General features: G+C 37.8%; 1 protein-coding gene across 7 annotated transcripts in view; it reads left to right on the forward strand.

The window, feature by feature from the left end:
- Window positions 1-18787, forward strand: part of robo1 (roundabout, axon guidance receptor, homolog 1 (Drosophila)) — a 1363953-nt gene that overhangs the window by 1309928 nt on the left and 35238 nt on the right. For all 7 annotated transcript variants that reach the window (XM_039745862.1, XM_039745859.1, XM_039745860.1 and 4 more), the window contains 6 exons: window positions 809-963; window positions 8181-8516; window positions 10728-10838; window positions 14945-15089; window positions 16768-17040; window positions 18038-18450. In XM_039745862.1, the coding sequence (XP_039601796.1) occupies window positions 809-963; window positions 8181-8516; window positions 10728-10838; window positions 14945-15089; window positions 16768-17040; window positions 18038-18450 (1433 nt within the window). The remainder of the gene's footprint in view (window positions 1-808; window positions 964-8180; window positions 8517-10727; window positions 10839-14944; window positions 15090-16767; window positions 17041-18037; window positions 18451-18787) is intronic.

Below are 18787 nucleotides of genomic sequence, written 5' to 3' on the forward strand. Positions count from 1 at the left end.
GGCTCCAAGTGGAGTTTAAAGGATTACACACAAATGTAAGTAACTAAAATAAATATTGCCTTTGAGAAAGAAAAAATGCCAAAAATGAAGTATAGTTATCTTCATATTACTTGTTGGTGTAGAGTATTTCGACAGACAATGCATGTTTAAGTAAACTTTTCCTTTGGAGTTCAAAAAATGTGTTTCTGTAGTCTGCTTTTTACAAAAGGGCAGCACAAGTCCTGAGTTCTGGGTTCAGATCCCAGTCTAGACCTCTAACAGTATAATTGCACATTCTCCTTGTGTAGTCTGGTTTTCCTTCCATAATTCATTGGGCAGTACCACATTAGCCTGATATGATTGGGTGTGAGTGTACATGTGAGATCACTCTGCACTGGACTGGCACCCTGTTGTGGACTGGTCTCTACATCTTCACCCAGTGTTATAGGATCAAGCTTCAGTGTCTGACATCTAATAAATTCAACAAGTTAAATGATTGAGGTTACCACAAAACGTCAGAGTTCTGGATGCACTTCCTTCTGCCCAAAGATCCCAGAAAAGGTTCCAGTTGCCCAAGATAATGTAAATGGAAAAGCGAGTTCAGGAAATGGATGAATGGATAAATGGATTTTTACACCAACAACAAAAGGCCATTTCACCAAAATCACATTAGACCTTTGAGAAATAAAATGTAACAAATGGTCTTTGAAGTCTGTTTCTTGCATTACATTTATGTTTTCTTTTCACCTCATTTATTTTTATTTTTCAGACTTAAGAAAATAGCAGTACAGAAGGTAAAACTGTAGCTTTTTTTTTTTTCTTTCCTCAGACCTGGACTGCTAAATATTGGTGAGCCAGCCACACAACCCTGGCTAGCAGATACCTGGCCAAATACGTGTTCCAATCACAATGACTGTAGCATTAATTGTTGTACATCCGGAAATGGCAACAGCGACAGCAACCTCACGACTTACAGTCGTCCAGGTAAGAGATAAAGGGGGTCATTTGGGATAAATTAGGAACATCAGGCCAGGAACTTTAGACACTAGTGTTGACTTTCCTCACTTTCTTTATAGAATTTACTGACCCGTGTGTCTTCTTCACAGATATGCATGGTTGCAGTCCACCATTTGTTCTGCTTATTTTCAAAATGATGTTCTTTGAGAATCTCAAGTATTGAGAATTTTTGAACCAAAAATCTGTGATAGATAGATAGATAGATAGATAGATAGATAGATAGATAGATAGATAGATAGATAGGTACTTTATTAATCCCAAGGGGAAATTCACAATAAAGTCATATACGGAGCTGCTGGAAAGGCTGCCACTCGGATGCGGCGCCGGAAATGATTAGAATTTTTATTATTTTATTAGAAATTTGTTCCAGATTCCTAGGACCCTTTGTGTGATGAAGTGTTTTCTGGTCTCCATCTTATATGCACCTCCTCTTAAGTTCCACTAGGTGTCCTCACGTGCATAACTAACGGTTTAACTCAAAGAATTTTCCTGGATCAACAAAAGAAGGAAATGGCAGAGTCCATGGACTAGTGTTTACTGGAATCTTCTTAATATATATATATATCCAATATGTATATATTTATGAATATATGTATGTATGTAGGTGTATATATTGTGTATGCATATATGTATGTACATATAATATTTATAAATATATATGTGTGATACTTCATCCAGTTTACTGCATTATAACCCCTAAATAATTAAATAAAAATAGGATTTTGTTATTTACTGTATGCTTGTATCATGTTCTTAAATGATGAATTAGTTTATTACAAACATGTAAAAAGGAAAAATAAATGTTAGACAAGGATTTTTCACCATGCTGGTTAGCTGTAATGCTGTGTGCTTTTTGATTAATGTGTGTTTGAATAGTGCAGAGTTAAGATACAACATTTACCAACTCTTAAGGCATATCAAAAGAAGTATTAATTTCAAATTTCAGACTTTGTTATGCATAAAGAACTGTTTTGTTTAAATGTATTTCCTTTATTAAATGTTACAGTGAGTGGCTGTGCTCTTTAGGCATTGTATTGAAAGTCAGTTTATTACTGTTGTTTGTTCAATGTATGGCTTAAAATGACGCTCCGTAACTGGCATAAAGTCAGGGGACAGCTCAGTAGTCGCACACATTAGCGAAAGATGGGCTGGTTTAAACCAGTCACAGTTTCATTGTAAAGATTTTGTTAATTTTACGTGACGCATGCTAGTTAGACATGTTTGTGGAAACAAATCACAAAACAGAAATGTTTTAGTGGGTCATATTTACGATTGTAAGGAGAGCATGCACGGCTTTCACAGTTTACCAATAAGCAGATATGGGTGAGTAAAATCAGGACACATTTGTATTACTTGACGCTTTTCATTTTGTAGTGCATTTAGTGAATTAGATTGCATCATTTTGGTAAAAACCTTCAAAAGTATTGTGCAAAAATTAATAGGCAGTTTACATCCATAAGAATGGGAGAAGAATCTGTGAGACAGCAGAAGAACGATTCAAACTTACTGTAATATACTCCCGCGGATAAGTCGAGACTTGATTTTACCATATAATTTTTGGTATTTTATAATATCAGTCGTATAAGTCATATGCAGAAAACTCATGCTATTGATCCAAGAGATTATGATATGTTAACGCCCACCTGAGAGAGTAACCACGGATCACACAGCCTTTTTTTTTTCTGTGTATTGTGCCTACGTGACCACACAGTAATACTCGAACTATTCCAAAGTGATGTTTGCACTGATTAGTGTTTTTTTTTATCTCACATCCTCATACACCTTTATCACAAGAGCATCCCTTATCTATGATGGAGCGTTCGATCAGAAGAATATATGAAGCTGGTTTTAAATTAAATGTTATTGAAGTAGCAAAAGAAATTGGTAACTGCGCTGCTGCAACAAAATTTGATGCATCTGAGAAACTGATGCGTGATTGAAGGAGGCAAGAAAATGTTAAAAAAATAAATACATGTAAGTGTCGCATTTTTGAACAGGCGTATAAGTCGGGGTCTGATTTTATGATCGATTTTTCGGGTTTCAAGACCCTACATACATATCGTACATACAATTAATGCAAAACTCACAGTAATAAAAAGAGACTGTTTTTCAGACAAATGTGTGAAAAACGTAATGTTTTTTTGTTTTTATGTACAATTATATGAGCAGTTATATTTTTACAGTAAGTAGCTCACAATAGCATCCATCTACATCCATTGTTTGGGCCTACTTTGTCAAGTAGAGAATGATGAACAGTAGCCTTGGGTAGGTTGTGAGGGATCTTCCTTAGTTGGGATGCCATTCCATTATGGGGCATTATTATGCATGCAAACACTCACACTTTCTTACACTGGGTATGTTTTGCACTTCTAGTCAACCTGATAGTATATGTTTGTATTATTTGAGTACACAATTGTGGTGAGGACGGGCCATTTAGCCCAACAAACTCGTCCATCTTGTTCACTTGGGTTGTCCAAAATAACATCAAGTCGATATATGAAGGTCACTAAAGTCCTATTCTCTACCTCTCTACTTGCTAATTTATTTTATGTGTCTGTGCTTCTCTGTGTGAAGAAAAACTTTCTAAAATTTGTGCAAAACCTGCTCTTAACACGTTTCTAACTATATCCCTGTGTTCTAGTTGCACAATGTAGTACCTTATATAATGTTTGAGACAAAGACACACTTTTCTTTATGGTGCCCTAAAATGGAGGGACCATATCGACTAAACTGTTGCATATTCAACATGGTGAGACCAAAATGTACGGAGATACCCTTAAATGACAGTCTACCACGTCTGAATTGTTTGGTTTGAAATTTTAAACTGTGGAGCAGAGGGGTAAATCGATAAAAAAATGTTGCTTTTGTCCTGGGCGCTGTATTTTAAAATAACATCTTGTACGAATCCCTTCAGAATTTTAAACTCTTCAATCATGTCACCTCTTATTCTCCATTTGCTTCAACTGTAAAGGTTCGACTCCATCATTCTCTCCTCATACCTTTTTGTCACAGAATTGGCCCGGTCGCTCTCCTCTGGACTGGAGTCTTTTGTGGAAGAACATCTGCAATCCGCGTAAAAGAAATCCCATCTAGAAAATGAACTGAGGTTTAAGTGACAGGGGACCCCAGTGCAGCCAGTGGTTCAGCCATGTAGCCCCCAAGAAAACCACATATGTATATATGTTTTAAATGGAATAATGTATGTACTGGAATACAGTATCTGAGTAAAACACATCTGACATCTGTTTTATTATTTAGTAGCCTGAAGTCATTTATGAAAACAAAAAAAAAATAGTTTATGCCATAATTATTACTAGCCATCGATTGCCAAACCATAATAACACATGTGGGATGTGTGTTTCAAGTGCCACAACTGTTATAGTCATCACATTTTAAATGTATTTAAATATTTTGAGTTAAAATTAAAAAATTACATCTAAGATACTGGGTTACACTTAGAATATGCACCACCTATGTGCATCTGTCAGTCAATTACTGCTGTAACAGCACTTTAACAAAGGCTTTGTTAGCAGTGAGTACAAATGGCAGCACAATACAAGAGGAGCTAATCGCAGTGTATGTATTAGTCACATACGCCTACGTAACTAGCAAAATTTTAATAGCCGCTTTATGGGGTATCAGGAGAACTTGTGAAACACCAATTCTTCTTCTAATTTTGGCTGCTCCTGTTAGGAGTTTCCACAGTGGATCATCTTCTTCCATATCTTTCTGTCCTCTGCATCTTGTTCTGTTACACTCATCACCTGCATGTCCTCTCTCAGCACATCCATAAACCTTCTCTTAGGCTTTCCTCTTTTCCTCTTGCCTTGCAGATCTATCCTTAACATCCTTCTCCCAATATACCCAGCATGTCTCCTCTGCACATGTCCAAACCAACGCAATCTCACCTCTCTGACTTTGTCCCTCGACCGTCCAACTTGAGCTGACCCTCTAACTTACACCAATATGAATAGAATCACTGGTCTACCAAAAAATATTTTTTGCTTGCTTCTGGGAACTTAAGAGCAGCTCGTTATTAAGTTTTTTACACTGATTTCATATATGCAATCAGAATTAAGCTAGCACGTCAGGTTTTTGAAATACACATCATTGACACTTTGACACTTTTGAATACCAATAGAATACATCAACACGATATCTGGAGTTTTGGGCTCTGTCCCGCTAAAATTGTTTTGATGTGTTTATTCCAAAAATAAACCAGAAGGCGATACCAGAGACACGTTAAAGTATATTTATGTCAATTTACCTCAATATAAAAGTGAGGTCAGTGTGCCCAAAAATGTTGGAGGCACTCACTTTTGCACTTGCACTGCATATCCGACTCTCTTTGCAAGAACCAACAGTAGTCGCCCATCATGCTCGGAGTAAATTTTCCCCGATATCAGTTTTCTATCACCTTTATATCTTGGTGAAATCTTTGCCCATGCTCATCGCTGACATCACCCAAATTTGGTGGAAAAAAGTCCAGATAAGAATGCAAGAAATGCGTCTTCAGTGACATTCGGGCTCCCATAAGCTGATACGTTTTCAGTAGGTTCTCCACAAGCTCAGCATGATTCTCTGCTCTGTGACTGCCAAGGAAATTCTGGACAACCCACACGAATGCTTCCCATGCTGCTGATTCGGTGGGCTTCAGTTTCCTTTTGAACTCATCATCAAACATCAGTTCACGGATTTCAGGAACTACAAAAACACCTTCCTTCATTTTGGCTTCGCGTTTCTCGTGACCAAACTTATTTCTTAAATTCTGAAAAGCATCGCCGGTTCCGTCCATTGCCTTGACAAAATTTTCAAAGTAAAGGTGAATCTAACGAATGAAATGTCCTGAAATGCAATGTTATGTTTAACAGTAAAACCTCAACCTACTGCACCGTCATGTCTGGGTTGTGTCATTATGCTTTAGTGTCATATAAGACCTGGTTACCAGTAACAAATATTTTTCTGTGAATTAAAAATTAATAATTTTTAAATAAAATTAATATTGATAAGGTAAGCAACTCACAGCTGTTAGTAACGTGTGGCAAATTCTTTTATCTCAATGGCATCCCTAGTGGAATTACTGGTATTTATTAAAATGGTTATTCGCCTTTACACATCCAGTCACCCTAGTTGTCCGAGACCTGGAACATCATAACTAAAAATGAGATGTGCTGGACAGAAACGGTTTTCAGATTTGTAGTCAGCAAGTGAAACTTGTTAAAGTAAAGGTGAAAGACTCCCAGTAGCAAAATGCTTGTTGACCAGTGATTAGAATATGAATTACCCAGGGTGCAGCTGTTGGTCAGTTCTCGCTGTGTGACAGGACCTTAACAAAGGGTTACAATGGACCAACTGCAACGTAACAAAACCTTAAGTAATGCTTTTATGGTGCTAATAAGACTTACAAAGCACCAATGAAAACTCTTTGAAGCAGGGCCTACCCTACTATCAGTAGTACTTACCGGTATGTAACAAATTTTTAATAAATGTTTTGTTAGTTGTTAATATGACTTACAAAGCACTAATGACAACACATTACAATTGAGGCTAATTATAATGTATATAGTCATCACTTAATAATAGCTAGATAGGTTGGTTGATTGTCCTGAGGGTGGGACTTTGCCTTTTTACAGAAGACAAATAAATAAGCAAAAAAATTAAACAAATACTTAAATATAACAAACAAAAATACACAAGAATTATTAAATATAAAGCAAATTGGTAGTACTTTAGTTTAGATATACTGCAAAAATGCATCTACAGTATTACTCATTTACTATTGTGTAACAAGATCTTAACACGCACTTCTTTGAGTCTTCGTAACACTTGCAAAGCATCAAAAGTGATTTTCCATCTCTGCAATGTCACCTACTTACAGAATGTCAATTTGGATTGATCTGAGGTGGCTTAACTGAGACACATGTCTCTTTACATTGCATGTTTAGTATAAGATCTGAGAATGCTTTATATTAACAGGTCATTTTACCATCATGTCAATATGCCACACAGCACAGAGATGGATAACCGATATACTGATATTTTAGAAGTATTAAGGAGAAGCACTTGTTAAGATTTTGTAATATAAAAGATGATTGATAGATAGATAGATAGATAGATAGATAGATAGAATTAACTTAATTTGTCTCCAAAATAATTTCTGACTTGGTAGTTTTAGTAGCAATGAAGCATTTAACGTTCATATTGCTGTAGGTATAAAGGACACCCATTGTTTCTTGACACTTCTGCTGAATAATTCATTGGCTGAAAGTTCTCAGTGTTGTTGTGTCACAGAGGGGGATGTGCAGTATTGTTCATAATGGCACTCAGTTTTATTTTAGTTCTGTCCTCCACTGCTACCTCCAGGGAGTCCAGAGACTTCATCTCATACCTAAGCCTGCCCTTTTTAATTAGCTTGTTTATTTGGTTGGTCTCTCTTGAAATTGAGGTTATCTTCCGAGCGAACCACAGTGTAGAAAATTACTCTGGCTATCACAGAGCTGTAGAAGATATGAAGGATATCACTTCCCACATTAAAGGAAGAAGAGCCTGCTGTGCCCTTTCTTTTATAATTCCTCTGACCAGTCCAACCTGTCATTGATGTGAACCCCCAAGTACTTATAAGAGTGGACCACCACTACATCCGTTCTCTGAATATTCACCGGACAGAGAGGCTCGTTGGTGTGGCAAAAGTCAATAAGCAGTTCCATTGTTTGGCTAATGTTTAGTTACCAACAATTCTCTTTGCAGCAAGAAACAAAGTTCTCCCCCTGACTGATCTCCTCTGTCTCATCCCTCTTTACCAATATACCCCATAAGTGCAGAATCATCTGAGAATTTTTGCAGATGACTTGACCTGGTATTATATTTATATAGGACAGCTGACAATGACATCCCTCATCCTTTTTTGTCACTGTGACTCTGTTAAATCATTTGTGTGTGTGTGTGTGTGTGATTGTGCTCCAAAATGGACTAGCCTCCAATCTTCCAATCTCATCTGAAACTCCTGTCAAAATTCACAACAGCTTCTCCAGCATTCCTGAATTCTGATCTTTAATAATGAAGGTATCCCATTACGTTGGATGTTTGGACTTTGTGGTATTCATTTTTATTATTATTGTTATTATTATTATTATTATTATTGTTATTATTATTATTATTATTTATTTATTTCTCCTTGTTTTCAGCTGATTGCATTGCAAATTACAATAACCAGCTAGACAACAAACAGACCAACCTAATGGTACCTGACACTGGCGTGTATGGGGATGTCGACCTTAGCAACAAAATCAATGAAATGAAGACGTTTAACAGTCCTAACCTGAAAGATGGGCGATTTGTAAATTCAGCCGGACAACCCACCCCCTATGCGACGACGCAGCTAATCCAGTCAAACATCGGAAATAACATCAACAGCGGTAACGTGGAAGTGAATGACAAGCACTGGAAGCCATCCATTCAACAGAAGCAGGACGTTCCACCATTGCAGTACAACATCATGGAGCAAAACAAGCTAAATAAAGGTGAATTTTGGCTCTTTAATTGCTAGTGGAACATTTTAAGATAAAGGATGTACTGAGTACAATGCAAATTAACACCTAAAATTCTCTGTTACGTTAATTAATGACGAACGTTTTTGATTACCTTAACTATGAATTTTCTTGAATCATACTTTTTCTGAGATGGTATGTGAAAAAGAAGTTTGTTATTTAATTAAATGCAGGAATGTTGATTTAAAAAAAACACCTTAGAACTTTAAAATATTCATTGTATATTTAAATCAAAATAATAATTAATCTACATCTCTTTACATGACACTATAAATGCTATGATAAGAGGCAACATTTGCACCCAGAAAAATACTAAAAGAGCTGCTTCTTCTTCTTGTTTCGGCTGCTCCTGTTAGGGGTCACCACAGTGGATCATCTTCTTCCATATCTTTCTGTCCTCTGTATCTTGTTCTGTCACACCCATCACCTGCATGTCCTATCTCACCACATCCATAAACCTTCTCTTAGGCCTTCCTCTTTTTCTCTTACCTGGCAGCTCAATCCTTAGCACCCTTCTCCCAATATACCCAGCATCTCTCCCCTGCACATGTCCAAACCAACGCAATCTCGTCTCTCTGACTTTGTCTCCCAACCGTCCAACTTGACCTGAACCTCTAATCTCCTCATTTCTAATCCTATTCATCCTCGTCACACCTAATGCAAATCTTAACATCTTTAACTCTTCCACCTAAAGCTCAGTCTCCTGCTTTCTGGTCAGTGCCACCGTCTCCAAGCCATATAACATAGCTGGTCTCACTACCGTCCTGTAGACCTTCCCTTTCACTCTTGATAATACCCGTCTGTCACAAATCACTCCTGACACTGTCTTTTTCACAACTCTTCCACAATCCCCATTACTCTGTACTGTTGATCCCAATATGCGAACTAAAAGAGCAAAATATTAAAATACAGTATATGGCGCCTTTATTGCACAAAATAAACAAAAGTAAGGAAACACTAGAGCAGTGTTTCCCTTTTCTATGCCCCGCACCCTTGCAAAATGTTTGACTTATGTTCACATCTTATAAAAGTAATATCACATTTGAAGATGGAAATTCTAATTTTTGAACCACATACAGTACTGCGGGTTAATAAATTGAATGCAAAAAAATAAGCATTTAATTCAGCATATAAAATGTAATATAAATTAAGCAATTTACCTTTACTAATCACAATAATCTTGTAAATGTATCCCCCCGTGAGGCTTAGACATTCAATTGATGATCCGGGGGTTGGAGTATCCGGCAAAACATCAAGCAAATTGATGAAATGACACACGATCAATGATCAAGGGATTTGGGGGATTGGGGATCCCCGTGAAGCAACTGGTGCCAGCACGCTATTAAGCAATGAAACACATGTCGATGAGCTTTGTCCCCCGATAACACCTGCACTGCAGTTCAAACGAAAACAAAACACTTGCGCCACACAGTTGAAATTGCTGTGCTACTGCCAGGACTGCCAGCAGGAAAGATGGGCTGATTGTAGGCAGTTGGTGTTGCATCCAGTTCAGTCCCCCTCTGGCAAAAATGTCAACCTAACATCAGAAACACTGATGTTTCATGATCAGAGTTTGCACAGAAATAAATGGTAGACCTCGCCCTTCTCTATGGATTATATTAAGGTCCAAATTCCGTGCTCTGAAAAACAGTTATTTGCCTTTACCAACGCTCTACCTGCTACAAGCAACATGCGAGAATGTGCATTTCTGCGGCTCATTCACAGGTAAGAATTGTGGGTGCAATGTTTGACTCTTTTCATGTCCTAGAACAGGAGCACTAAGTCATTATAAAACAAAAACAAAGAAATGGATTATACGATACAAGTAAATTCAGAGTTTTCTCATAGACTTTTTTTTTTTTGTGTTTATTCGGTATTGATTCCTATTGACACCTATTGTATCAGTAATTTTGCTACCTTTTTCCTCTATAAAATCATAAGATTAATATTTCAGCCATAATTAAAGACAACATGAGCTACATGAAATAACAAGATAAAAAAATACCATTTTGGAATTGATTATTCCTTTAAAATAAGTATGTCTATGCTGTTAAATGGCAAACTTTAGAAGATTTGTTGATCTGTGCACTGATAACGCCACATCTTTTCCATCTGAATCTTTGAATTATTGTATTTTGCACTGAAATACATTCATGTGGCAATTAAATCCAAATTATATTGCAGACTACCGGGTGACAGACTCAGGCATGCCAGCCACCATTCCTTATAACCAGTCTCATGATCAGAATACGGGCGGTTCGTACAACAGTTCAGACAGAGGAAGCAATACCTCTGGTAAGTAAAAGTTGATTTTGAGTTGTAAATGGTATACAAATCTTTACAAAGATACAAAGATTTTTAGGATTTTAGAAATCAGTTTTTCTCTAAAAAAAATACACCATGAAACTAATTCAGGAGTGTTCATCAATAATTAAAATCAACCTTATGAACGACATTCAAAAATATACATGTTATTAATGACAAATACATGTACTGTAAACATTTTTGCTAAGGATCATTTCAGTGGTTCCTGTTAGCACTTGTGAATTTAATAAAACACTGTATAAAACGATGTTGCATGTGATTCTGTGTAAAGAGTGAGGTAGCATGTTTAATTCATGCAAGGCTGCACCCTTAATCGGTGCCCCAAGCTTATATTCCATAATTATTGGTTTGGTCTTTAAGAGATTTTACTTGGGGTCTGTTTGCCTCGGGGTATGCAGTGTCTGGAGTCTTATTATAATTTCCTCTTCAGTCTTAATATACCAGTCTTCTAAAAGTCCTGCTTTAAAGTGTTTTGGCTGCGTGTATTGAAATGGTATTATGTTTGTGACATTTTATTGATTAATTAAATGACTGCAGAAGCCAGCAAATTGATGCTGGCGTGGGCATTAATTGAAAGCAAATGTATTATTACTGTAAATTTTGTGTCTTTAGAACTACTGCTTTGGTAATAATTCATTACATTTTATTTATGACTTGTTTTATTTTTCTGCTTTACACAAGGTAATCATTGTAAAGCTATTAATTATCATCACCTTAATCTGCATAATAACTTTATCAAAGCTAATGTGTTTTGTTGGTGGACAAGAACAAATTGCGTGCAGTCATGAGTGTACAGTACAATACAACTTTAATTGGCCTCCTCTGTTTTGATATTGTAGCAGAAGCCTAAGCAATTAAGTAGCAGCAAGCATTTTCCCTCATCTCCAAAGTCAATTTGTTCAAGATATTAATATTAGTATATTAATTGCTTGTGGAGATATTTTTGGTCTTTCATTTTGTTTCCTACTGTGTGTGTGTGTGTGTGTGTGTGTGTGAGTGTGTCTGTTAAATCAATTAGAGTACTGGAACATTACATGAATGTGTATATATTTTGTGTGCATATATATATATATATATATATATATGCATATATATATATATATATATATATATATATTATATATCCTATATATACAGTATATACTTTATGATGAAATGCTAAGGTAAAGTCATCTCTGATGGAGGATCGCAGGGTAGAGGGGTCCTTTCATCGGATTGGCCCACCCAGCACTGTCTTAGTTTTGGAATGGCCAATAGGGGGAGGCAGCTTGATGGCTGAGGTCTCCAGGACTCTAAAAATATCCAAATCATATTATGTGATATCATCTACTGTTGAATTCTGCACTGTACTTGTAATATTTCTATTGCAGTATTGTATAGTAGTAGGATTACTTGTGTTCTGTTCTGTGTATTGTATTGTATATTTACCCCCATTGTTTGACACCCACTGCACGCCCCAACCTACCTTTTAAGGAGTCTGTCTTTGAACTGCCTTTCCCAAGAATTCTTCCATTTTTCCCTACAATTGTTTTTTTTTGGGGCAATTTTTCCTCTTCTTCTTAGAGACTCAAGGTTTTAAGGGGCTGTCAAGATGCAGAGCCTGTTAAAGCCCATTGCGCCACTTCTTATGTGATTTTGACTATAAAAATATAAATTGTATTGTAAGGTCTGTGTGTCCAGTCCCTCTGAGCAATCTGATTGGTTAGTTTGGCTTTGGTGTGGTTGGTCAGTTTGGCTCTGGAGGCACAGCGAAAGAAAAAATGAAAGTGTGAAGTACATGAGGAGAAGTAAAGGCACAGGCTGAGACAGTCACCTTCAAAGATAGCAAGTAAAAAATCTGATGAGAGTCAAAAAAGGTGCCTCAAAAATAATGGCAGAGTCTGAGAAGCAGGCTTTATGGGAAAGCATACAGAGAAAAGGCACTGAGGGTACACATAAGGCAAGCCATACAAACATATATTTAATTATTCGATTACAAGGGGAACCCAAAACTTCCCAGATTAGGTCAATTGCATGAGAGCTGGGTGTAGTTATTGACTATGCCACAAGGTATCATATGTATAGAGTCTTGTTAATCAGTCTAGCAAGTGGCTTCGTAACTTAGCTGATTGTGTATGTATCTCTGAATTTGGCAATTTTTCTCAGTTTCTCTCCCTCTCTCTCTCTCTCTCTCTCTCTCTCTCTATATATATATATATATATATATATATATATATATATATATATATATATATATCCATCCTTTCATAATCCAACCCACTATATCCTAACTACAGGGTCATGGGGATCTGCTGGAGCCAATCCCAACCAACACAGGGGGCAAGGCAGGAAACAAACCCCAGGCAGGGTGCCAGCCCACCGATATATGCAATATATATATATATATATATATATATATATATATATATATATAGTGATGCTATGTCTCTGTCTTGCACCCCAAAACGTGGGGCTGAGTCTCAGTACTTTAGCAAAATCAGCTTTATTCAGCTTGAAACAGGAAGAGCAGGGTTATTTATTGCAGCAGGAACTACCGCTGTCCTATACACATGGAAATGGGCAGGATCGAGGCCAGGTCAGTGGCCAAGTTATACAGTTCCCTGCATTTATAATGCCCCCTGTACCACCCATCGACGACAGGTGCGTATAGTGTGATCTCTTTTGGCTCGTAGTTATTTCTACGGCACTACGCTGCTCTGCTGCGAACCTGCAGTTGCCTCAGCGACAGATAAGCAGTCCTCCAAAGACGTGGTAGTTGCGTTTCGGCGTGTCATCCCGTTGGGAGGTCCAGGTTGTCATAAAAGAGTTCAGAAGCATCACTATGTATATATAGTGAGTCACTTTTTTGCTCCTGAAAGAAGACACCGAGTCCAAAGACTTCAAGAAAACTAACTTTATTTCAATCAAACCAGGAACAGTCAAGGGATCTATTCAAACTAAAGCTCTACCACCTCAATATACACAGGTTTAGCAAACAAGCAGTGATGTGGCCAGGTCGGTAGCCGGGTTAGAATGTTCCCCGCGTCAACCATCGGGCAACAGGCGTGTTACACTGGGAATCTGTGAACTTAAAGTTGCCTCAGTGATGCAGTTGTTTTCAGAGACGGACAATCAACCCTCAACAGATGCGTCAACCATGTTTCAGCGTGCAGCACTGTTGGGGGTTTCTCAGAAGATTTATTATTTTGTTTGTTCATTTTGTTTTCTGTGCCGAAAAGTAAAGTAGGTTAAACACACAACATTTTTTCAGGTTATATATCCTTCATCGGTTATACAAATGAAACGCCAAAAGCAGGTAATGTATATAGGAGGGAACAAAGGCAGGGTAGAGGAAAGGAGAAAAGGTGAGAGTAGGTGAGAGAAAGCTGGCATTAGAGAAAATGAAAGGGGAGATGAAATTGTTAGTCAGGTCATTATGACCTAAAGAATTATGTGATCCCAGGCTAAGAATAAGCTGAGCTTCTTCTGTTTTTCTTTGAAAAGTGTCTTTAAAGCCCTGTGAAAGAACAGAAACAGACAGATCAGTGTGGGTATGACCAAGGGATGTGAAGTATTCTACAGTAGGCTTTGTTAGGTCTTTAATTGTCACAGCATGAATGTGCTCCTTGAATCAGTTCCCTAGACATCTCCCTGTTTCATCTACTATATGGTTTATAGATGGCTCGACACTTCCTACAAGAAATGCAGTAAATAAAAGTTTTAGACTGTCAGGGGGGGACCAGATATAATCATATTGTTGGTGACATATCTGCAAGTCACACACAGGGTCTTGTTACAGCTGAAAGTCCCTTGTGAGGAATATGACTCTCCTTTGTGAAATGAGTTTTTGTAGGTGAGGTGGTCACTACAACCCTGGGCAAAGACTCTGAAGTAAAGAGCTACAGTTTTTAAGTAACAGTCAACTGGGCAGCAGAACAATCCCGAGTTAAAGCTGTAATGAAGTCTTTTACTAACTAGATTAGTATTTTAGCTGCGGGATCTAACATCTTGGTATGTAGTATTATGTTTATAAAAATTTCAACTGTGTTTCCTGACTAATATATTTTGTTTCAATTTTTTTTAATAACAAATAACAGGAAGTCAGGGTCACAAAAAAGGCACCCGAACTCCAAAAATGCCAAAGCAAAGTTCGATGAATTGGGTGGAACTGTTGCCTCCACCACCAAGTAATCCTCCACCGTGTCGAAGCAATGAAGAGTTCAACTTGTCCATGGACGAGAGGTATTGCATTTTTTTTAAATGCTTTGAAATTTGTAGCAGTGCAATTAAAACAATCAATATAATTTCTTATCAGGATGAATAGAATTGCAACCTGTGTGAACACACATCTTTAAAAAAAAAGGACGCAAAACCATTTTTGTCCTCCATATGGGTAATAGCTTCCTTTCATTAGGTTACATATTTTTTCTTCTCTAGCTAAAATTAAGAATACAGTCTGTGAAATATTCCTATAAGAAACGGCCTAACATCCAGTACAGACATTGCTAGTGTGCAGTCGTTAGATCACAATGTAGCAGATTGTCAAGAATAAAACAGAAGTGTCTGCTGTTACAACTTTATTTAGCCCAAAATGTGTGAAACCATAGAAAAAACACAAAGGAATCCAGCAGCATGCATTCTCAATGAAGCGGACACCTGGAGGCATTTAAGTATAAAGAATTCCATTTCTTACTTCATATTTGATTTATGACTTAGCTGTAATTCTGTCTTTATAGCTTCTATCTGTTATCCACCAAATCCCTTGATTTACTGAAATAACAGCTTGTTTTTTCACCCACTTGCGCATCATAACAGTGCAGTTCTCTTTTTTAATATCACGCTATCTCAGTTTTTACTGAGGGGAACTATTTGCACTCTGTATCATACAAATATCAGTGTTAACTTTCATTTTCAGGTGCAGAGTGTAAATATCCACTTGGCATTTGATTTTCACAGATCCAGGTGGAGTTGTGATGGCGTTCCCTTTTTATACCTTGCTGGAGCAAAAGTTCAAAATAAGATAACATTTCTTTAACCCTTAATCCGACACATTTTTGGGGGGTTAATGCACCCCCAGACACAAAATACTTTTTTGCTGCACTTTTTAAGGAAACGTTACAATTCACCAAATACAAGTGGAATTTTAATGGAATACATTTTTTTTCATGCAAAGAGCTACACAATTACTGCAACACTGATCATTTTACCCACTGCTAATGAACTATAAAAACTATAACAAAAAAACTAATGCAAAAATCTATTATGAGTATATACAAGGTGCAACTGATGCCAATGGTGAAGTTCAGTAAATCACCAAGCCAACTGTGCTTGAACTGGCTGCATGCAGAGGTCACCACTGATGCTTGCAGGCTTGTCAAGTGTAGCGGCTGAATCCCAGGGACAGTGATGCTTATTCACTAGGAGGCAGCAGTGGTCATGAGCTGGCTGCTCAACGAATGTACGGTACGGACTGATCAGCTCTGGCATGTTGGCAAATTGCACTGGGAACCAACTATAGCTGGTTGCGATGTTCAATGAATGTACGTTGCACAAGATACTTGGCTCCGGTGTGCTTGCAAATTGCATTGGGAACCAACTAATAGCCGGTTGTTGCCGTTTAAGGGTTAAGAGAACTTTATGCTAAAGTGTGAAATGAAAGACCTTGACACGAAAAGAGGTTTGGAGTGGCCACTTGAATAAGGATGCCAAAATGGAGGTTTTTGGTAGCACAGAATTGTACAGGTTGAGTCCAAAACAGAACTGAATTCAAAGTGGGAAGTTGTCTTATTTTTAAGGCAGGTCGGCGGACGTGAGGTCATCAGGGGACCAGAAGTGAGGTCCTCAGTTGGCATGGGGTACAACTGGAAGTGAAGTCATAAGTCCTTAATTTACAGTTCATGTTCTGGGTTTATTTCTACAGTTATGATCCAGAAATGCAATGCCCAGTCCCTCCTGCCCGAATGTACCTACAGCAAGATGAACTGGAGGAAGAAGAAGAGGAGGACGAGGAGGCAGAGGAGATTGAAAGAGTACCTACACCACCTATCCGTGGAGCGGCTTCATCTCCAGCAGCTGTATCATACAGCCACCAGTCAACAGCCACTCTCACGCCATCCCCACAGGAGGAACTGCAACCCATGCTGCAGGAGTGCCATGAAGACATGCCACACATCCCACATCAGCATGATCGCAGGTAAGTCCAGCCTTTCATATCTATCTATCTATCTATCTATCTATCTATCTATCTATCTATCTATCTATCTATCTATCTATCTATGTCAAATATTATACTCCAACAGTTGCTCATTTGGCCTGGTGGTTCCAAATGTCTTCTATTTAAGAATTATGGAGGCCGCTGTGCCCATAGAAACCTTCAGGGCAGCAAGAATTTTTTGTTACCTTCCCCAAATCTGTGCCTTGATACAATCCTGTCTCTAAGCTCTGCAGGCAATTTCTTTGACTTCACAGCTTGGTTTTTGCTCTGAAATAAATATTCACCTCTGGGACCTTCTGTAGACAGGTGTGCACCTTTACTAATCATGTCCAATCCATGGGTGTTCTCCAAAAAAGATGTAGAAAACTCTCAGTGATCAACAGAATGGAATTTCACCTTAGTCAAGTGTCATAGTAATGGGGTATTTCAGTTTTTTTTTTTTAATTAATGGGCAAAAATTTCTAAAACTCTTTTTTTTTTCACTTTGCCATTCTTGGGCATTGAGTGTTGCATGATGTAAGAAAAATGAGTTTAAATGATTTTAGCAAAACATAGCAAAATGTGACAGAAATGAAGGGATGTGAATATTACACATGCATAATGTACACCGTATAACACAGACAAACAGTACCTGTGAATTATTAATCGCAGTTTATTGACAAGTAAAACACAAGTTCCACTCAACTGCTTCTGCTGATTAAGGAGGCACACCCTTCTTTTAAATCCCAGCAGCCATAAATCTACCTGATGTTTTTATTATCCACGGCAGGGTCTGGCTGATTTATACTTTCATGGTATACAGGAAGAACAGATGAATGGAAATTCTCTCTTGAATCAGCAAAAAAATGTTCAGTAGAAAACTTGCAGGAAGTTCAAAACCAAATGTGTCTGAGTTTTAGAATTCTGAATAAAGAAATGCCATCTGGAGATTTTTTTTGTCATTTTTCTTCTATGTTTCTTCCACAATTTCTTGCAGGCGCCATCCTGTCAGCCCTCCTCCACCGCCTAGACCCATTTCTCCTCCTCATACATATGGCTACATATCTGGACCGCTTGTATCTGATATGGACACAGACGCTCCTGACGAAGATGGGGATGAGGCAGATGTGGAAGTTGCCAAGATGCACACAAGACGACTTCTCCTGCGAGGCCTGGAACAAACCCCTGCTTCCAGCGTTGGCGATTTGGAGAGCTCTGTCACAGGCTCTATGATCAATGGCTGGGGCTCGGCATCTGAGGAAGACAATGCTTCCAGTGGAAGATCCAGTGCTGTCAGCTCATCTGATGGATCGTTCTTCACTGATGCAGACTTTGCACAAGCCGTCGCTGCTGCAGCAGAGTATGCTGGTCTTAAAGTAGCCAAATATTCTATGCCTGATAATGCTGGAGGTAGGTGTGATGTTCTCAACAGCATGCCTTAAACAACACATTCTGCTCTTGATTGCTTTGTTTTTTGAAGACGCTCCCAAAACATGGATCAGCAATATATTATTATATTGACATAATGTGGATAGCACATATTGTAAGTGGCTGATACTCTTTTTCTTTTTCTTCAGCCGGTCTAATGCAAATTTTCCTTTTTAGGAGACTAAATAAGGAGTGCATCTATACAAGTTGTTTGCACTTTGGACAGCTTTTAAGATAAAACATTTTATCTATAAAATTGTCTTTTATTTTACATTAATAATCTTGTAAGTGATTTAGTTAACATTTAAACAAGATAATC

This window comes from Polypterus senegalus, chromosome 2 (assembly GCF_016835505.1).
Source record: "Polypterus senegalus isolate Bchr_013 chromosome 2, ASM1683550v1, whole genome shotgun sequence".
In the NCBI taxonomy this organism is placed as follows: domain Eukaryota; kingdom Metazoa; phylum Chordata; class Cladistia; order Polypteriformes; family Polypteridae; genus Polypterus; species Polypterus senegalus.